This window comes from Pleurodeles waltl, chromosome 10 (assembly GCF_031143425.1).
Source record: "Pleurodeles waltl isolate 20211129_DDA chromosome 10, aPleWal1.hap1.20221129, whole genome shotgun sequence".
Lineage (NCBI taxonomy): Eukaryota > Metazoa > Chordata > Amphibia > Caudata > Salamandridae > Pleurodeles > Pleurodeles waltl.
In genome coordinates, this window is record NC_090449.1 from 237,992,881 (window position 1) to 238,014,585 (window position 21,705).

General features: G+C 43.5%; 1 protein-coding gene across 1 annotated transcript in view; it reads right to left on the reverse strand.

Annotated features, from left to right (window-relative positions):
* Window positions 1–21,705, reverse strand: part of UMOD (uromodulin) — a 188,132-nt gene that overhangs the window by 45,504 nt on the left and 120,923 nt on the right. Inside the window, exons 13-14 of the mRNA XM_069210268.1 lie at window positions 10,101–10,258; window positions 2,091–2,336 (exon numbers count right to left, since the gene is read on the reverse strand). Coding sequence (XP_069066369.1) covers window positions 2,091–2,336; window positions 10,101–10,258 — 404 coding nt within the window. The remainder of the gene's footprint in view (window positions 1–2,090; window positions 2,337–10,100; window positions 10,259–21,705) is intronic.

Sequence of the window (21,705 nt, forward strand, 5' to 3'; positions counted from 1 at the left end):
TAAATAAAAATGTACGGGTGCCCAAAGCCCTCCTCTTAAACACGTGGCTGCTGCAATTAAGTGCGCAAAAACAAAATACTGAGGCAGCAAAATCCTGAAGCCACCTCGGGCCTCTTCAATCCATTTACAACCACTCCCTGCCCTTCAGCTCACTCCTGCAGCTTTCTGCTTTCTCTCATTGTGAAGTTTTTTCGGTTTTCTCTTCCTCCGTCTTTCCCATATGTGTCTTGTGCTTGCAGTAAAGGCTCGATGCAGAAAAATAAGTGCCAGCCCTCAAAAATAAGTGCTGGTGCTCCGCACTGGAAACAACAAATACAAATTAAGCACTGATGCGTGGTCTCGAACACGCTTTCCTCTTCAGTTTTGGCATACGTGAATTGTGAGCTCCGACTGAAAGTTTTTCTGTTGTTCTATGCAGTTTTGTAATGTGCTATTCTATGACCATGAGCAGTTAGACCCGTGTAGCATCAAAATATTGGAGTTAGCACCATGATTATGATGCACAAAACCACTTTGCATCAATGAGGTGCAAGGTAGGTGTTCCCGTCCTAAACACAATGCTACCCCCCTAGAGCCATATTTACCTTCAGGCGCAGAAACGACAAGCAAGGAGGAGGCAGACCTTAATAACAGTGCTAATCCTGCTCAGCCCCATTATTTAACGCCTGGGTCAGACTAGGCATTGAGATGCATGTAGGCCCATTTCCCTGGTGGAACACCATGGAATACCCACAAAGATGCCCACCCCAAGCCACAGGAACACCACCACGCACACCACAGGGACGCTACAGTAGGAGAACCCCATCCCAGGTAAGTATAACAAAATGTTTTAATAAGTACCACTGGAGGCCACTTACATGGGGCCCTCTGCCTGGCACGGGATATGTTGGGCTTGCCCAGGCAGGGGAAACTAGTCCCCTGTGGCAGGCATTGGGGTGGTGGTAATGACTCCTGTCTACTTCTAGAAAGGATTCATTTTTTGGCTGCTTGGGCGTCATAAAATTGCGCTAGGCAGGTTAGCAGCATATTTTTTGCCGCTAACCAGCCTAGCTTCATTTCAGACCCACTAGCGCCATTTTCCCTAATGCCATCCCTCACCTGCTAGCATCTTTTTTTTAGACGCTAGCCATTCCTCAGCGCCATCTTGCGTCATTTAATAAATATGGTCTTAAGATGGCTTTAAGGAATGGCGTTAGCCGGCGTTAGGAGAAGTGACACAAAACTGCGTTCGGGCAGTTTTGCGTAATTTCTCATAAATATGGGCCTTAATGTTTTCCCCTGAAATTCAACCAACATATGTAGAGAGTTTCTCGACAAGTTGATTTATGTGTTGGACTTAACCATTGGGTTCCGTATGATACAATACCACCCTCAAACTGAATTCTCTTCTGCATAAAATGTTTATCCCATCAGTTGCAGATTAAATACCACTGTCTGACACCAACTTTCAAGGGGGCTCCTTAACTGATAAAAAAAATCCTATAAGAAAAAGAACATGTAGCCAAAGAGGTTGTCAACTTAGCAAAAAACACGCTTCTGGCCATATTTGGAGATAATTCACCAACACTGTAATTAATATTGTGTTCTCCAGTAATACAAACATTCCCTCATATCTCCCCGTAATATCCCCTTAATGTCATAGAATAAAGATATCAAGCGGGAGACTGCTAATCTGATGGCTCAGTGGGTTTTGCACTTGCTGCTCATGCCTTAAGAGACAAACAGGTCATGAGTAACATATTTGCTATTTCAACTCAGCCATCTTTCCCTCTACGGCTGACATGTACCGTTAGATTTGGAAATACTAACGTCTATTTTGTTCAGATACATGAAATGCGAACACTCCATCAGCGCATTTTACATAAGAAAACAAGAAGAGGATCCTCCTTTTCAGGAAGGAAGGACAGAAGGATGGAAATGAGGAAAGTAGGAAAGAAGAGAAGGAAAGAAGGGAGGAAGAAAAGGAAGAAAGGAGGAAGGAAATGAAGGAATAAATAGGGAAGGAAAGAGAAAGGAAGGAAGGAAATAAGGAAGAAAGTGAGGAAGGAATAGAAGGAAAGAAGGTAGGAAGAGAAGGAAGGCTGGCTTACCTGTCTTTAATAATAAAATATTTGATGGGATCTGAAGCACTGCTTGAGGGAGTTGCATAACAGTTCCTCATCAGCAAGTTGAATTGAGATGGATCTCCTCCGTCGAGCATTACTCCAACATACAAGATGTCCTTTGTTGACAGAGAAACCTCTGAAGCATCATATGGTAAAAGGTAACTTGAGTCTCTGTAGATTGCCATTTTTAACTTAAATTCCCCGGTGCCTCCATAGTTGATACTTAAAGAACTATACAAGGATTAAACAATTACGTTTATATTAGATGGGCACTGTGCCATTTAAGTGTTTCTCTCATGCCCAAAACTCAACATACACATCTTCGAAATACCAAAAATTAATCAAAGGCTTTGAAAACCTACATCTTTACTTAAAAACAGACAGCTAGTAGAAGTGCTAGTTTGCATATTATTCTCCTATCCTACCACTTTATGTTTGTTTTCAAGTTGAAAATGAATATCATTGTGATTTGTGTAATTTTATTTCTATCAAAGCAATGTTGCCTGTAAAATAGAATAAATGTATACAAATGTTTCAAATACTGGCCCTGCATAAAACATCTTTCCCAGGAAACTACCTAGCAATCACTGCTAAGAAGTGCTGAACATGGTGAATGCCCAACTTCTGATTAATAACTTTCAGAAAACTGTAATTTTGTTTTCGTGTCATCTAAAGGTTCGAGGGCAAATGCAGTATAGTTCGAAGATGTGAAACTTCAGGTGTTAATAGATTTTGGATAAAAGAATAACAGGATGAACAGAATCTTGGTCGTTAGTAAAGTAGCACACACAGAGCCTGGGCTAATACCATTTAGGGGCCTTTATGGCCTGAGTAGTGTTGGAGGCCCTAGGCCCTCATGCTACGGAAATAGCCTGACGCAGACACAGTAGCATGGTTGTAGGAACTGGCCCTAGGCACGTGCACCCAGCCCTTTTTATTGGCAGTGTCACCTGACTGGTGACGCCTTTGTTCGATAGGTGTGGGGTGTGAGTGTAGGGCCAGCCCTCAGTCGAGTGGCTAGTGAAACAATAGAATGTGTCCAGCAGGACACTACAGCCGGGACTGCGGCCAGGGTACAATCAGGCCATAAAACCATAACCCAGACCATAATGTGACAATATTGTGTCTCAAATGTATGCAAGTGCCTAATTCATTAGCTTGTGGCTTTGGGCGGCAGCTTTAGCTGTCCATTACCGGGGCTAAGATCATAAGATGGACAGAGCCACGGCATCCCGCAGATGGTTGCAGTGCATCACCTTTGACTATGCATTGGTGATGTGATTCTCTACGTCACAATTTCATATACAGGAGACAGTGGGGACACCCTGTGCCTACTGTGTGCATTACAGTGATGCATTAAAACCTATGTGTGGCAGTTTTGTCTATGTTCGTTTTTAGGTTGATCGTTAGCGTTCGGCCTGCTGTATACGAAAGTATACAATAGAGTGAGTTCCAGCGTTCTGATTTGTTAGTTGCAGTGTCCTTCAAAAATCCTTGCTTGCTAGTGGTCAGTTTGCCTCTTTGTCCTGCCTTTTTTCACTTTGGGAGCAGCACAAAGTACTGTGTAATTACGCTATGTCCTGTTTACCTCTTTTTTACTTTTTTTTTTGGCATTTGCCTGTTTCACCTCAACAGTGTGGGTGCTTGTTCAGTACCTCCTCCCCACCAGCTCCCTCTGTAAACATAAACCAACATCAGAGGGGGGCTTTTCCAGGGCCAGCTCGCTCTCTTCCTCTTGTTATTTTCCGTCTGTGTGGCAATAAAAGTCCAGTCAGTAATTTACAACGCTCTGAGCTCTAACTCGAGCAAACACGAGACTATTGCATTCCAAATGCTTGTTGGTTCTTAAGATCTGGTCACACTACCTCAAACCCACGCACTGTTGAAAAACGTGCTTTCCTTTCTCGCTCCTGGCTTCCGTGGCTCTGTCCTTTCACGCTTTCTCCCACTGCCCCCCACCCCCACTGGAATCCTGAAGGATTGTTTTAGGTTTTTTGTTTTGACATCCTGTGTTCTCAGAGCGATCGCTCTCTAGGGTCTGCCTGGGCTTTTATGAAGACGGCATTGTAGCTGTGCCCGTGGACAAGTTTCAGAAATCTGTTTGCTATGTTTACAGCTCGTGCGCAGAGCTGAAAGTGTGCCCTCTCACATAGCTCGGGCGGGGAAGGCTATGTGAGGAAGCACAGTTCTCATCACAGTGCCATGGGGCGAGAGGCGGAGAGGACCCAAAGAGGCTTAGTGAAAGGGTGTGAAGAGCGCCCTCTCCTCTGCACTGTGGGACACCCCCTCCGGCCAGAGGGCTTCCTCGGGACATTCCCATTCAAATGCCGCTCCTCCCTCGCCACCAGACACCGGGAGGTGGGTCTGTCATGTCCTGGCCTGCTGTGGAGAAAGCTGGGCTGTGGGGCGTCGGGCTTCCCCGTGACTGCATTGTGTGCTGCTAGCAGTGCGTGCGCGGAGACCACAGCCTGTGTGCTCCTCAAGCTCTGGAGGGGTATTGTGGGCCAGATATAACTGAGATGAGTAGTACAGTGTGTTGTTTTGTTATACCGCTTGCTTATAACGCAAATGTGTGAGGGTTTATGACAGTGTGACGCCAAGGGTGACCCAGGCGTAGACGTCTGAGTTGTGTTGCTAGTGGGTCACAATGACGCTCAGTATCTAATTTTGTGTGTTGTGATAGTAGTGAGATGGTGTGATTTGTATGTATCCATTTTTTGGTTTAGGTGTTTTGTAGAGCGCTTTTGGTTATTTCAGAGGTCTTATTGTACAGTTTTAGTGACGCAGATAATTATACGAGTGTTTTGTTAGTTCCTCACACATGACGTATTAGTGTTGCACATTGACAGAGGGTGAGATACACATCATTCTTTGTTAGTGTGTTATGGTGATGCAGTGTGACGAACCCACAGTTTGTGTTTGGTGGTTATAAAAAGTGAGATGCATATGACATTTTCATTTTGTGTAGCTAGTAGCAACAGTTGAAAAAATTTCATTTTTTTGTCAATAGATCTGCGACAAAGGTTAAACTGCCTGTTGATTCTTCTGTGTGATAATGCATCATGTTAGAGAGTAAGATGTCTGCATGATTGTGTGGTGTGATAGTGTGTCAAGTTACACAGGACGAGGTGCCAGTGTGAGACTCGTTTTACAGTGACACCAAGCCAAACTGTTGAAACTCTGAATTGAAACTGGTCCTCTGATGTGGAAAATCCTGACCTCTCCTTAGCTCCTGGACTTAGGGCAATCTGCCAGTATCCTGAGATCAGATCAAATTTGCTCAGGAGCAACCCCCAACCTATCAATGAACTCGTCAGGTCTAGGTATGGGGTGAGCATTAGTCGTAGTGGCTGCATTCAAACCCCTGTAAACTACACAGAATCCGAGTTCCTTCTTCCCACCTTGGGCATTATGTTTAGGTACCAGGACCACTGGACTGGGCCAAGGGCTATCAGAGGGCTCAATCATCCTTCACTCCAACTTCTGAGCTACCTCAGCCTTGATGTTGGCTCTGACCTGGTCTGACAACACGTACAACTTATTTTTGGTATGCTGTCACCAGTGTCAATGCCATGGACACACCAGTTAGTGAGTCCAGGGGTCAGGGAGAGCAGTCCAGCAAACTGCTCCAACAATTGTTTGCAGTTTGCTGGTGCTGTTCTGTCAACTTGGGGGAGAGTACTACTGCCTCCACTGACCCATCTTGCACATTACTAGAAAGGAGGACTGGTAGAGGTTCACTCTCCTCCTTTCCCTCATCTGTGACCATGATCATGGTCATGTCTGCCCTGTCTTGGTGGGGTTTCAATCTGTTTACATGCCAAGGTCCACCAGGTAGGTGACCTTACCATTGTTCTCCAGAATGAGGTTGACCCCTTGGCCTGAAGTGCCCTAGAAGCCAAAGGCTCTAAAACCCACACCAATTTTCCTGGGTGGTACTCAGGCATGGTAGCCTTCTGGTCATGCCAGTGCTTCATGAGTTCTTGGCTGGCCTCCAGGTTGCTGCTTGCTTTCTTCGCATTCTCTGCGATGCAAGAACACAGGCCTGGTACATAGTCAAGCACCTTCTGCTTGGACTCCTTGAGAGGCTTTTCCCAATACACTCTGACCAAACACAATGGGCCTCTTACAGAGTGTCCCCACAATAACTCAAAGGGGCTGAATCCAACTCCTTTTTTGCAGTACCTCCCTGTAAGCAAACAGCAGGAACTGAAGGAGGACATTCATCTCCTCCTGTGTTTGTAAGACAAACCCATGCTCATGCCCTTCAGGGTCTTGTTAAATCTTTCCACCAGACCATTGGGCTGGGGATGATAATGGGTGGTGAACTTATAAGTAACACCACATGTATCCTACATCGCTTTCAGATAGGCAGACATAAAGTTTGTGCCCCTATCTGAGACCACCTCCTTGGGAAAACCTACCCAGGTGAACACACTGAGTAGGAACCTAGCCACTGTGCGAGCAGTGACTGTCCTGAGGGATATTACCTCTGGATACCTGGTGGCATGGTCCACTACCACCAAAATGTTACTTGAGGCAGTTGGTGGGTTTGGTGTCTGACCAATGTCAATCCCCACCCTCTCAAATGGATTCCAACCACTGGCAGTGGTATTAAGGGAGCCTTTGGCTTGCGCCCTGTCTTGCCACTGGCCTGACAGGTGACACAGGAGTTGCAAAACCCCTTATTTTTCCTGACATATGGGCCAATACAAATGGTTGACCAGCCTGTTCCAAATGTCCTGTCAAGGGAATATCATGGGTTAAGATGAGGGGGAATTCCCTGTACTTCTAGAGGGCCACCACTCTCCTAGGTGCTCCTGGTTTGGGGTCCCTGGCCTCAGTATAGGGACTCCATCCTCCCAATAAACATTGTGGGACCCACTGACATGCTCTTGTTTTTGCCCGGAGGCAGTCTGCCTCAGGCCCTCAGGAGTGGGACACTCTATTTATCCCTGGCACAACTCTTCTCTGGTGGGTCCCCCTGCCCCTTGCAATTCTGCCAGGTCAGGCAGAGCTTGCAGGGGAGGGATCCCTCCCTCAGAGGTCAGATCCTCCCCCTCAGGATTGGATTCCTCCTGCACCTCTCTACTCTTTGGAACTGGCAGGCCAGACCCTGTGCCCTTTCTCTTCTTCTTGGAGGCTTGGCCCATTGCTCCAGGATCCAAGTGCCCAGCACTTCCCTGTTGTGCTGCCTGTGATCTGGTTGCAGCACACACCCATTCAGGTAGATCCAGCATCTGTGCATGGACCATTCTTCCCACCTCTGACCATTCAGATACTTCCAGATTATTTCCCAGCAGACAATCTATTGGGAGGGTAGGAGCTACAACTACCTTTTTAGGGTCAGTCACACCTCCCCATTCTAAGCTGAACATTACCATGGGATGGAGATTGATTCTGCTGTCAGCATAAGTCATCTGGCGGAATACCCCAAGTAAGAGCTGCCCTGGGGAAGCCCGTTTTTCTGTGATCATAGTCACACTGGCTCCTATATCTCTTAGAGCCTCCACCTCAGTTCCATTGACTTTAGGCCTCTGCCTGTACCTCTTCAAGCTGGGAGGTAAGGTTGCCATGGCTGCAATGCCCACCCCCATCTACAGACACTAAGATGACCTCTGTGTACCGTGACCCCATCCCTGGGCCCATTTCCACCCCCACACCTACACTAACAATCCCATGGGGCTGAGCTTCTTTGAGTAGACAGCATGCCCTCTTTTTTGTCCAGGCTGGTGAGACTCAAAACACTGACCTGCCTTGGCAAGTTCTTGGAACTTTTTTGCCTTGACAGGATCATAATGCTTCCCCTAATACCCCTCCCCTTGGAAGTGGCCTGGCTCAGGGTTCCCCCTCCCTGTGCGGGTTTTGGGGACTCTTGTGAGGACTCCTTGGACTTTTAATCTTTCTTCCCCTGGGTCTTCCCCTGGGAAGAGCCCTGTCCTCCCTTTTTCTGATCACCCCTTGGGGGTTTCTGGGTTACTCTTGTTCTTAACCACTCATCTGCTGCCTCCCCCAGATCCCTGGGGTTTGGTCAACTTAGAGTCAACCAGTTACTTGTGTAACCTCTCTTGAACACAATTAGTTAGAAGGTGCTCCTTCATGATGAAATTGTATAGCCCCTCATAGGTACTTACCTGGTTACCCTGTGTCGAGCCATCTAGTGCCTTCTGTGAGATGTCCACAAAGTCGACCCAGGTTTGGGTAGTGACCTACTGGGAGTCCAGGAACTTTTTGTGTATTGCTCTGGGGTCAGACCAAACTTCTGGGTGAGACACCTTTTCATGTTGGAATAGGAGTCTGTCTCCTCTTCCCCTAGGGTCAGGAGCTTATCCCTCCCAGATACTGGAATCAACTACCATAGGAGTGAACCCCAGCACTGACGCTTAACTCTTCTCATTCTGAGAGCCCTTTTAAAGGCTGCAGGCCATTTGTCTACGTCATCCCCCTCTTGATATGCAGCCACCACCCACTTGGGTAACCTGAAACAAAACCTACCACCCCTAGACATCTCAACTTCTTCTTTGCTGACACCAGCGCTTTGTTCTTCTCTTGCCCATTTTTTCTTTTCTAGGGACAACTTTTCTGCCTCTTAAGCAATATAGGCCAGCTGGGCTTCCACCTATTTCTCCATGGGGGACAGGTTCTCCCCTTCTAAAGGGACTCCCTTTCCCCAACTAGCTTCAGGCATGACCCTGAGGACTGTGTGGATTGATGACCTTTCTTCTTCCCCTCATTGAGGTGTGGGTGTCCTCACTGCGGATGGAGCTGGTATCCTTCCCCTCAACTCCCACTGGAGCTTCCTTTGTGCCTACCTCTTGAGCCTCAGCCCAGGCTGTCAGGGATTTAATTAGCACATTCTTCCTGACCGGGGCAAAAAGGGGGACTTTCCTACACCATACAAGATGGGGCTAGTCATAAACAACAGATTTCTAAAACATGGAAAATCAGGCACAGTTACATGGAAGCCATAACAGAAGAAATATTGAAACTACTGGATCCTTGGGTCCCGTTGACTACACAGTTCATCATCCTGAAATGCCCAAGGAAATTGAACAACACAGGAGCAAAATTACACTTTTTACACTTGGACTTATGATCGCCAAGCAAGACATTGCAAGAGAGTGGGCAAATCATGCCTCCTCTGGGACTTGGAATGATAGGAAGAAATAGACCAATGTATGTCTGCTGAGCAGGTGATATACGTAAAATGGTTTTGAGGCTGGATATTTAACAAAATATGGGGACTGTGAAGAGCGTTTTACAGAGTAGATGGCATGGATCTGAGTCTTTTCTCAGCCTCTTTTTCTATTTAAATTCACGTTATTCGGCCCGATTTGGAATGCGTTGTGTAGTGTTAAAATATGTTCTTTGAAATGATGTGTTAATAATGTTTGATGTATAGAAAACTAAATATGATTTATAAAAATCTAATTTCCAAATACTAAAATTGGCACCCATTCCTACACCTGCAATTTGTACGCATTTTGTGGGACAAGGGAATAGCAAGCAAATAGTGCATCGTATTGTGCATTTCTGCATGTGCGAACAGCACACTTGAGATAGTGTTACCCACGATTAGTGTTAGGTTTCTCCTGCCGCAATTCGTGAGCACAAACATCTGAGTTTTGTGTACAAGCAGTAATTCAATTTTAGGCAAAAACAAATGTATGCCCCGAAATGGGATATACGGCCGCAAATGATCGGACAAATATAGATTATTTATGTGTTGCACTTAGCGGATTCTTTGATTCATATTTCCACAAATTCTTACAGCCTGTCTTGACAGAGACATGTAAAGGAGTTCCTTTCTACAAGTGCAATTTTTTTCCTGAATAATTTTCAGTCAAAGATGGAACGCTTCAATCAGCTCATGATACCATCTTTTAACCAAAATAACTATCAAGTATTTGTGATAAGAATTGGAGAAATTCTTCAATCGCCATAGGCCCTAAAAATTGGAGACATTTTTGGAGAGCACTTAAGAATGACACTTACCTTGACATGGGCCTCAGTGCTGTTAGAAGACTGAGCTTCATATCAAGTGGATAGGTGCAGGAATAACTTATGTTGAGTTCCCTGTCTCTTGTTATTATCTGGTCCGATCTCGAAGACAAAAACATCATGTTCGTGTAGGTGGCGTGGGTTTCGTTTGTCTATGAATAAAGAGAATACTGTAGGTTTCAACATGTTTAATATGCTTTCCAAATTCAAGATAACCCCAAAACAGGTAATGGCACATAGCTATCAGTGGTGCAGATGGGGCAGTGGTACCAGGGCCCAGAGGAGACAGGTTTCCCATCGTGTTCTGCACTGATTAAAGTTAATTTAACATACCTCCTACCCCCGCTCTTTATTGACTCGTCCAAGGGGTGGGTGCAGGGCAGGCCTTAATAATGCGAACTGGGCCCAAGCCCAAGGTGCCGACCTCCAGAGGGTTGCTGGAGCTCCACTCAGCAGTCTTCTTAGGTTCAAAGAAGAGTGTGTTGAAACATTTTTTTCTGGAGGCTCCTGATGTCTGCTTTTTGTGTGTTTTTGTGTGTTTTTCTTTTCATGGCGCTTCTGTATCTTGCCTTCCTCACATATCAAATGTTCAGTTCATAGATAATTAGAGATAATGGATGCAAAAGGGTGACAAATTTGGTGTCTCCTAGGACACTCCCTGAGCAAAGGACAGCTCTGCGTGGGAGGGATTTCCTCTCACTCAGAGTGGAACCCAGACTGGCAAACTCGGGGCTTCTCATGGGAAAAAAGCAATATTATTCAGAGAAAGGAGGAGACAGAAAAGTGAAGGAGACGGTCTTTGAGGTGAAGGAAGAGAAGAAAATTGAGGAAGGAGTTGAGGTGTAGAGGAAGGAGGAAGAGAGTGAGAAGGATGTAATGTTTCAAAGGCCGAAAGAAAGGGGTTAGGAGGTGACAAAAAAGAGCCCCCAGGTGTAAAGCAGAGAGAAAACAAGCATTTGCAATGCAATAGGTCTCATGTTTGCTCGAGTTAGAACTATTAGCATTGCAAATTCCCAACTAGACTTTTCTTTGCCACTTAAATTGAAAATGAAAAGTAACACTGTTGACATAAGCAAGCCGATTCGAAGAACCATTGCCCCATGAGCATGAAGGAGAGACACAAAAAGAAAAAGAAGTTCGCTCGCAGACAAATGTATCGGCAATCATGCTATTATTCATGTAACAGGGGCAGTCTGCAAGGTGGTAACCAAACCACCACATGGAGGGAAAAATGTAAAGCATTTACCAATTATAACAAATGATTTTTGAAAGGCAAGCTCCTGAACGAGTGATAGTGATGGGAGTGCGGTGTGCATGGTTAAAAGCCACCAGATAGATTACAACACATCGGAGCGCTTGTGCGCTCATCCTAAAAACAAAGTGGTAAAAAAGAGTGAGAAAATATTTGAAGGGGATATAATGGAGAGGGCATAAGGGAAGAGGAAAGAGAAAGGACAAAGGTGATTGGCAAGACATAATGAAAGGAATTAGATGGGCGGGAGAGAAGAGGAAGTAAGGACAGAGATTGGAAAGAAGCAGGCGGGCAGGAGAAGAAAGGAGAAAAGGACAGACAGAAATAATGAAAAGGCACAACAATTGTGGGAAAAAATTATAATTCTCTCATCCCTTCTCTTATATTGTCAATGTGGTTTTCTCATGACAAAATGTAAACCTTAATATATAGTAGGTCGTAAAACAGCAGAGTAGTCGTGAAATCGTGCATCTAAAACAATACCTCTGTCTGTGTCAATACACTATACCTCTTTACGGCCTTTTCATGGATTGAAATATTTCATATTGAGGGCAAATATGATTTCCACTAATTGTAAAAAATAAATGATTTATACTTGTGATATAATTCTTGTGAAACATGGGTTTTGAAACCTCTGCTGCAATGAGATAATATGTTTAAAATGTATGATTACATATAATACATTATCTCCCCGGAATTTTTCATGCAATTCAAACACTCTCCTGAGCCCAAAATCCCCTGACTTCAGCAATCTCTGTACATAGCTATTCCCAGTAGGCACAGAGCATGGCTACCCCTATGCCCTGTGCCCAGTACCCTGTTTACAGTCCACAAGCCTGCAACTGTACCAAGAGTGCACACTGGTCACTGAAAATGGCATCCATGGACCCAGTTTACTAAAGACGTGAAGACTTTGTATCTTAGACATGTTACAATTGCCAGTAAATAGCAGAGCTTTAAAACACTTTGAAGATTTTTGCTCACTCCCCTATACACCTTCATTGACCATCGTGCTTTTTCAAGGCCGCCCCGTGCTCAGAATCCTGGAAGCGGGCCTGGTGAAAGCTTCATATTTAAATTTACCAGCTCCCCCGAAAGTGTGTTTCCGTGTCATGGTAATCATGTGGTGCTGCTGGAAAGGGGAGTTCGGGGTGACACTTAGAATTAAGGCAGTGCACTGTAGGGCTGGCAGCTTCCTTGGGGGGGAGGAGGGGGGCGTGGCTCCATTCCAAAAATGTTCCTGCTTATTCTGCCTTTCACCTTGGTAATTAAATAATCACATTACACGCTGTTTATTCCGGTTATCGAATTGTGAGTGTGGTTGGCACATAGAGCAAGAAAATGTACCTGCCAGACACCTGTCTCTTACCAGTGCCTGCCCTCACTGTTGGCATCATACACTGGCCCTTGCTCTATGTGAGAGAAGGGTGGCCAGGCAGGCACTTTTACTGACACAAGGGCTTAAATTACTGCTGCCCTGGCCTACGCTTATCTGAGCCATTTGGGGTCACCCCCATGACATACAGTATTGTCACTTTTGGAACAAGCCCTGGGTGGCATGAGCATCATCTCAGAAAGTGGCTGCATTCTAATTATTAATGTCGCCTCATTCGACCCTTTCCCAGGAGATCAAAGTGTGACGTGTGGTCAGTAAGGATCACATGCAAGGACCCCACGTTGCCCTTTGAAGAGTTGGAAAAGGGTGGGGTTGCCTTACCATCCCAGCCTTCACAAGACCTCACAGCAACTCCAGAAACTAAAACTTTCTGAAGCCCGCCTCCCAGCCACAGTCACCCATCACTGCCAGGTAAACCCCCAAATCTTCAAGTTATGCCCCCTTATGAGGGCAATAATCATGATTTTGGAAATGTCTAGGTAGTTCACTGTATGATCTAGATTGACATTACTGAATGGCCACTGCAGCCTGGTAAGTGGATAAACCTGCACTTGTACAAACGCGCCTATAGGCAAGGTAAAATGATGCTACCTCAACACCTCTCTTGGCACAGGGCATTTGAGAAAATCTGTTTAATCCTCTTGTCCTGTGTTCCTCGGTGTGTTCCTGCATCAACACTCCCTACTTGCCCCAGCACATGTTATTTTAGCGCCCACTGTTAATGTAGGTGGCACATTCCTGCGCTTTGCTTTCGGCACCCCGCGAGGGGCTAGAGGGGAGGCTGTGGTTTACACAGCTAGAGTGTTACTGGCAGAGGGAATGGGGACAGCAGTTCTTACAGGTGCCTGAGTTTTAACTTTAGTTTGTGGGATGCGGTTCAGTCATGGTACTAGTTGTTTTAGGGCTAAGAGGGTATATGTTCTGTTCAAGTGCCATCAGCTGAAATTATATCTGTTTAAAATTGAGAAAGTGGAGTCTGACGTTTTCACGTTTGAGCTAGCACCAGGAAAAAGGCTGGCAGTGTTGACTTCAGGTCCCACTTGATTCTGCTTGGACTCTTGAGGGTGGTCGCTTTTCGCATGTTTTGAGTTTTAATCCAAAAGAGAAGAGCTGTATTTCCCCATGTATTTATTTAAAGCCTTCGGAGGGTATGGAGGCACCTGTAAATAGTTTGTCTTTTACTGGTCAGTAGGTTCTTGCCATGTTCGAGCATTTTGATTTGATGGCATGACAGGAGGCTGACATTATACAATCCCCTTTTATTACCCACTCAAAGAAGCAACAATAGACAGAATTTAGAACACTGTAAGCTTTCCAGTAAAGTATAAAGTCCAGCAACATGCAGCCATCTTCCTTCTTTTGTTACTGCTGCTCACAAGATAAGTACTCTTTTTTCCCTCACCTTTGATTGAAAGTATTCTTTATGAGCATATGTGAATGACGGTTAATAATGGTATGTGTCAGGGTGTATCAATTATATGTCTGTTTGCCTGAATTTGGTCTCACTAATGTTTTCAGAATAACAGATTTACTAAAAAAAGTGTTTCTGTCTTCAGTGTACTGTCTGTAGACACTTCCTTGTGCCGTTTACTTCTTGTTTCATTAGTATTTTCTTTTTCTTTTAAATTAATTGGGTTGCCTGTTTACAGAGATGTGCTTTTTTAGCAATTGGTCAATTCACGTTTGGATGATGCGCTGGGGCTCCGGGGTGTTGCTAGCGCAGGTGTTTTAATAAAGATTGTTAATGAGTAATGGATTTGTGTAGAAAAAGCAATAACGTTGAAAATTAATGCATGCATTTGAAAATGTGATCACGATGTGTGGCCGTCAATGTTCACAAAGTATACTTATTAATAGTTTATTAATATGAAATGTTGAGTATGTGTTTAATTAATATAGTAATATATCACATTAAGAGTTATGCATCATGTATTCGCTTTATTAAGTGTAGGCTTTAACTTAGTGGAGGTCTTGGCCTAGTTGCCCGGCCTCATGTCAAGCTGTATTTCTTAACGTTTAATAAAATGGCTGTCCTAGAGAGTTAAACTATGATTTTCCATTGTATTGTGTAAATATGCTCATAGCTAAAAGTCTTTCTCATGAGAACCAACTGGCAGAAGATGCTGTTCTTGCTAAATGTAACATTTTGAGTGTAAACTGTGTTAGACTGACTTTCACAGGAGAAGAACAAAGAAGACACTGACTGGAGTGTAAGCTGCAACACTATTGTTACCTGACGAGCCGGATGATGAGAACATCACAGGAGAAGCCAATTAGTGACATGTGAATGGAGTAGTAGTAGAATTCATAGATTTGAAGTTTTAGTTTTAGTGGACAAAGTGTGAACATGCGATCCCTTGACCAATAGGGACTTGGGAAGTAGTTTTAGGAAATCTAATTTAGCCGGACTGCACAAAGGGAAGGAAAACATGTGCTCGATTTCTTGCTGGCTGAAAGGTTGTTACTTTCTAGAGTGTCTTGACAAGATACGCGCTTAACTTTATTTCTTAAAGACTTTGCCTTTCTGAATCTTGAAGATGAATCCTGATGCGTGGCTGACCAAACTGATGTCCTGATGACGAAGACTATCTTAACTTGCCGATCCAATTGAGGAGAGGTATTCTTGAACCTATGTGTTTGTTATGCCTATTTGCTTTTTATTTCTAGGTACCAACCACACTGTTTTGATAGAGTCATAGCTAGATGTTTCCAAATTTGTGTTTCTAAATTGTTTTGCATGAAGCCCAACATGCTGATGCTAATCTAGTGTTAGTTAAGGATTCTCACTAAGTAAAGACTACTATAGGGAATAACGTTTGGTCTTTTCTTTGCTGAATCTAAATGTTTGTGATATCGTTTGTGGGAATATTCTTGTTATTAATTTGTACCGTAACCTTAGAATGTGTAATAGTTCAAGCTTTGATTAGATTTCATTTCTTCCGGTGCTTTGGACAGCTAGTGTTGTTTCTGTATGTTTTTCATTTGAATTTGAGATTAATTTATGTGACATTAGCATTGTTAATATAGGGAAAAAACATTCTAACTTCGAAAAAGTGTGGTTATTCATGAGTGGAAAGTCATGGTGTTTGACAATTTCTGACTCCTGTTGATATTAATGTAATTGATTATTGATGTCACATTGATTATTTGATTATTGATCTGCATGTACTGGAGTTATGGTGGGATCATCTTAATTGCGAGTCAAAAGGTTCATCGACCTATTCGCGTCCCCTTGTAAGTTTACTTAGTAATGTCAGACGTGCTAACAGTGTCTGCCTTCTTGTGCTCTTGCAATGCTGCTTTGTAAGGAAGATGTGTCAGCGATGAACTGCGCGCCTTCTTTCACTTTCTCCCCTCATTTCTAATGGTGCGGCACATTGCTTGAGATAGCGATTGCACCGTTGCTGAGATGGAGGTTCGCCGCTTCCTCTTAGCGACTGCGCCTCCTGTTTGTTTTTACCTAGAAATTTCCTTTCTTCAGTGCAGCGGTGTTTTGGATAAGGCACCATCACTATCATTGATAGTAGAGGCTTCACCTGGTGCTTCCTCCTATTATAGGAAAGTGCCTTAGGCAAAACATTAGCTGCTGATCGTGCTTCTGTTACTCACATTGGCTGCCATTTTACAATTTCGGGATACTTCTATACCTTAATTTATAGCTGCCATTTTGTAACTTTGGGCATCATTCAAACCCTTCAGAAGATTCTTGCAGTTGTAATCCATTTTGAGCTTCACTGCCTTGGGATTAATACAGATTAATTTTTGACAGGAACTAATCATATTTTCCCTTACATATTTCTGCCTTATTACAAATGATTAATCATTTTTTCTATTAATCATATTTTTTCTCTTTCATATTTACACCTGATTCCTACTTATTAAACCTTTTTATTATTAAGGTTATCTTAGTGTGACAGGGATGTCCGAGAGCCAATTAGACCAAAAAAATGGAGGAGAAGCTTGAGGGGATGGTTAATAAGGCATTAGGACAGTTATTGGGATTGCTAAATGATGCCCTCAACAAGAAATCTGATGCTTTCATTGAAAAATATAGAGTTTCTAAAATAGATGATCAGCTGGAATGTTCAGCTTGGATAGGTAAGATCCAAAGAAAAAAGAATTCAGGCATTGCACATAATGCTAAAAGTTTTAAAAAACCTAAGATAATAGGGGAAGAGTTGACACATGATGGTGGTCATGATAGGTTTAGTGCCTCTTGTACTGTGAATGGGCAGGATAAAGGCCCGAATGTTCCTGTATCAATTGACAGTAATGAGGCTTCAGAACCAGAAAATGATCTCTGTTATTCATCTGAGTTTGATTCCGACCATGAAGATTTGGAAGTCAGGAAGATGGGAACATCAGAGGTGGCATCTACGGCCTTGGGTCAAACATGGGCATAATTGACCCTTTGGGTGATGAGATGTTTGATCCCCTCTTAATAAAGTATCCTCTATCTCCTGAAAGGGCTCCACAGAAGCATGTGGCTGACTACGTCTCCTTCTGGTTAAGAAGGGATATTCCTAAGAAGGTACAATCATGCTTGAAATCTGAGTGCCCACACCCTTCTGTACCGGATAAGGTTACTATGACCCCTGATTTGGACACCAAAGTGGTGGCATTTATCAAGAAGAGCGGGAAAGACCCAAGGAAGGGCCTTGATAGAGGCTTAAAAACCTGCCCGGAACGACTTCTGGCTATTATTGGTCCCCTAACAAAAAAATGTAATATGGCTAAAGATGCGTATTCAAATTATAAACATGTAGATGCCACAGAGTTGCACCAGTGGATGCAGAGAACCATTTGCCTCTTGGGCAATGCTAATACCTCGCTGTCTAATGAAGGATGCTCAAGAATGCAAAAGCCTGGAATGGCAAGGCAAGTTTTAGGGAGGAGCCTGAAATAGTGGTAGAGTCAGATTGTGAGTTTAGAAGGATGGGGAGCAAGATGTGAAAACTCATCCATGGGTGGACGTTGGATGGTTCAGGAGAAGAAGTTGCACATCAATTGCTCAGAATTGTTGGCAGATTAATTTGCAATACATTGCTTTACCCAAGGAAAGATTAAATGTTGTTTGATGCTCTGTACAGACAAGGTGTAGCTGTGAGGTACGTCAACAAGATGGGTGGACCTCATTCCAAGGGTCTAGCAGATTTGATGCAAGACTTTTGGGGATATTGTTTGAACAAGGAAATGTTGGTAGTGGAGGAACATATTCCTGGTCTAAACAATTGTGTGGTGAATTGGTTCTCCAGGAATTTCAAAGATTCAAGCAACTGGAGGTTGAATAGATATTTCTGAGTATTCAGGAAAGAAGTGCTTCTTTTGGTGTAGATCTCTTTGCAGACAGGCTGAACACACAATTGAAAAAACCTGTCAGTTGGAGGCAGACCCGGATGCTTTAGGAATAGATGCTTTTCTGCAGGTCTACAGGGGTTTAAGTAATAGACTTTCCTATTCTGATTCTCACTTTCAGAGAGGTACTCCTAGGACCAGAAGGAAAGTATTACCCTCTAATAGAATAGGGACTTCTGGACTTGATGGCTTGGAAGATTTCAGGAGAAAGAGGGCAATGCCAGGTCTTTCAGGCAGAAGTTTCCAGACTCGCATTAGAATCCTGGGCTTCAGGAACCAGGAAAGCATATAGACTGGCTTGGAAGAAATGGGTTTGTTGGTGTGTTTGACGGAATTATGATCCTGTTTCAGCAGATATAGTCCATGTGATTGATTACTTAATTGAGGTATTTGGACGTGGACTGTCATATAGAACAGTGACTGTCTATAGATCAGTGATAGCAGCTGCCCTTCCTTAGTGGATGATGTGTCTGTGGAACAGAATATACTCACCAGAAAGATTATGCATAGTATGTGAGTCCTCAATTATCCTGCAGTAAAGTATTCTTCATTGTGGGATGTTGGTCAGGTATTACGGTTTTTAGTGAGGTGGGGTGACCTATCACTGGAACATAATTCTTACACACTGACAGTTTCGCTTTGTCTGGTGTCCTGCTGGAGGACTTCGGATGTAAGGCTTTGGAGGTTACAAATACAGCCTCTCAACCAAAGGGTGTTTGTTTCTACATTAAGACAAGAACAAAAACCTTAGCTACATCTAGGGCCAGATGTATGAAGAAGGCCTTTTGCGAATCGGAAATAGCGATTTTTAAGAAATCGCTATTTCTGATTCGCAAAATGCAATGTATCACATTTGCGATTCGGTAATAGCGATTTCTTAAAAATCGCAAATGCTATTACCGAATCGCAAATTGCGATACCGGCTCCATTCACACCTATGGGCCTGTCGGCCCATATTTGCGAATATTTTGCATGTCCCAAATTGCGAATTCCTAACTGGAATGACCCCTGATTTGGACACCAAAGTGGTGGCATTTATCAAGAAGAGTGGGAAAGACCCAAGGAAGGGCCTTGATAGAGGCTTAAAAACCTGCCCGGAACGACTTCTGGCTATCATTGGTCCCCTAACAAAAATCTTTAATATGGCTAAAGATGCATATTCAAATTATATTCATGTAGATGCCACAGAGTTGCACCAGTGGATGCAGAGAACCATTTGCCTCTTGGGCAATGCTAATACCTCGCTGTCTAATTAAGGATACTCAAGAATGCAAAGGCCTGGAATGGCAATGCAAGTTTTAGGGAGGAGCCTGAAATAGTGGTAGAGTCAGATTGTGAGTTTAGAAGGATGGGGAGCAAGATGTGAAAACTCATCCATGGGTGGACGTTGGATGGTTCAGGAGAAGAAGTTGCACATCAATTGCTCAGAATTGTTGGCAGATTAATTTGCAATACATTGCTTTACCCAAGGAAAGATGAAATGTTGTGTGATGCTCTGTATGGACAAGGTGTTGCTGTGAGGTACGTCAACAAGATGGGTGGACCTCATTCCAAGGGTCTAGCAGATTTGATGCAAGACTTTTGGGGATATTGTTTGAACAAGGAAATGTTGATAGTGGAGGAACATATTCCTGGTCTAAACAATTGTGTGGTGAATTGGTTTTCCAGGAATTTCAAAGATTCAAGCAACTGGAGGTTGAATAGATATTTCTGAGTATTCAGGAAAGAAGGGGTTCTTTTGGTGTAGATCTCTTTGCAGGCAGGATGAACACACAACTGAAAAAACCTTTCAGTTGAAGGCAGAGCTGGATGCTTTAGGAATAGATGCTTTTCTGCAGGTCTACAGGGGTTTAAGTAATAGACTTTCCCATTCTGATTCTCACTTTCAGAGAGGTACTCCTAGGACCAGAAGGAAAGTATTACCCTCTAATAGAATAGGGACTTCTGGACTTGATGGTTTGGAAGATTTCAGGAGAAAGAGGGCAATGCCAGGTCTTTCAGGCAGAAGTTTCCAGACTCGTATTAGAATCCTGGGCTTCAGGAACCAGGAAAGCATATAGACTGGCTTGGAAGAAATGGGTTTGTTGGTGTGTTTGACGGAATTATGATCCTGTTTCAGCGGATATAGTCCATGTGATTGATTACTTAATTGAGGTATTTGGACGTGGACTGTCATATAGAACAGTGACTGTCTATAGATCAGTGATAGCAGTTGCCCTTCCTTAGTGGATGATGTGTCTGTGGAACAGAATATACTCACCAGAAAGATAATGCATAGTATGTGAGTCCTCAATTATCCTGCAGTAAAGTATTCTTCATTGTGGGATGTTGGTCAGGTATTACGGGTTTTAGTGAGGTGGGGTGACCTATCACTGGAACATAATTCTTACAAACTGACAGTTTTGTTTTGTCTGGTGTCCTGCTGGAGGACTTCGGATCTAAGGCTTTGGAGGTTACAAATACACCCTCTCAACCAAAGGGTGTTTGTTTCTACATTAAGACAAGAACGAAAACCTTATCTACATCTAGGGCCAGATGTATGAAGAAGGACTTTTGCGAATCGGAAATAGCGATTTTTAAGAAATCGCTATTTCTGATTCGCAAAATGCAATGCATCACATTTGTGATTCGGTAATAGCGATTTCTTAAAAATCGCATATGCTATTACCGAATTGCAAATTGCGATTCTGGCCCCATTCACACCTATGGGCCCGTCGGCCCATAGTTGCGAATATTTTGCATGTCCCAAATTGCGAATTCCTAAATGGAATTCGCAATTTTGGGAAATTCAAAGTCCAGGGGCCTTAGGCCCCCTCTGCTGCACCCCAAAATATTTTTTTACAACATGGAAGGTGCACACATGCCAAAAGGGCATGTGTGCCTTACATGTAAATTTAAAAAATGCATTTTAAATGCATTTTTAAAATTTTCACATGGTTACCACCAAGTTCAACTTGGTGGTAAATAGCGATCCCTTAATGCCCAAGTCACATTAAGGAATTGCTTCTTACTTGTGCTTTAGAAATCGCACATAAGGATTCCTTATTTGCAATTTCTTATTTAGAGAGTCGCAATTTGCGACTCTCAAAACAGGGTCGCAATTTTAAGGAATCGCTATTTTAGCGATTCCTTAAAATTGATTGCAGAATGCCTTTGATACATTCTGAAATGGCTTTTTGCATTCGCAAACGGGCATTCGCACCGTTTGCGAATGCAAAAAGCTTTGATACATCTGGACCCTAGTTTCTACCCTTATTTTACATTGAATGAGAGGGTTTGTGTGGTTAAATGTTGGAAAGAGTATGAGGGGAGAGCTGAACGTTTGAGAAATAATGTTGCACAATTACTGATTTCTTACTGATGGCCTCATAAAGTGGTCTCACCCCAGACTTTTGCAAGATGGGTGAAAGAGGTCATGAGAGGAGGCGTCAATGTTAATAAGTTTAGAGCTCATTTGGTAAGGAGTGCATCATCTTCTAAAGCTTTTGTCCTAGGTGGCAACCTGTAAGATATCTTAAGAGTTGCAGGTTGGTCAAATGAAAATATGTTCAAATCTTGCCATTTTAGGCCTGTTGTGAATTTAATTGATAATGTTT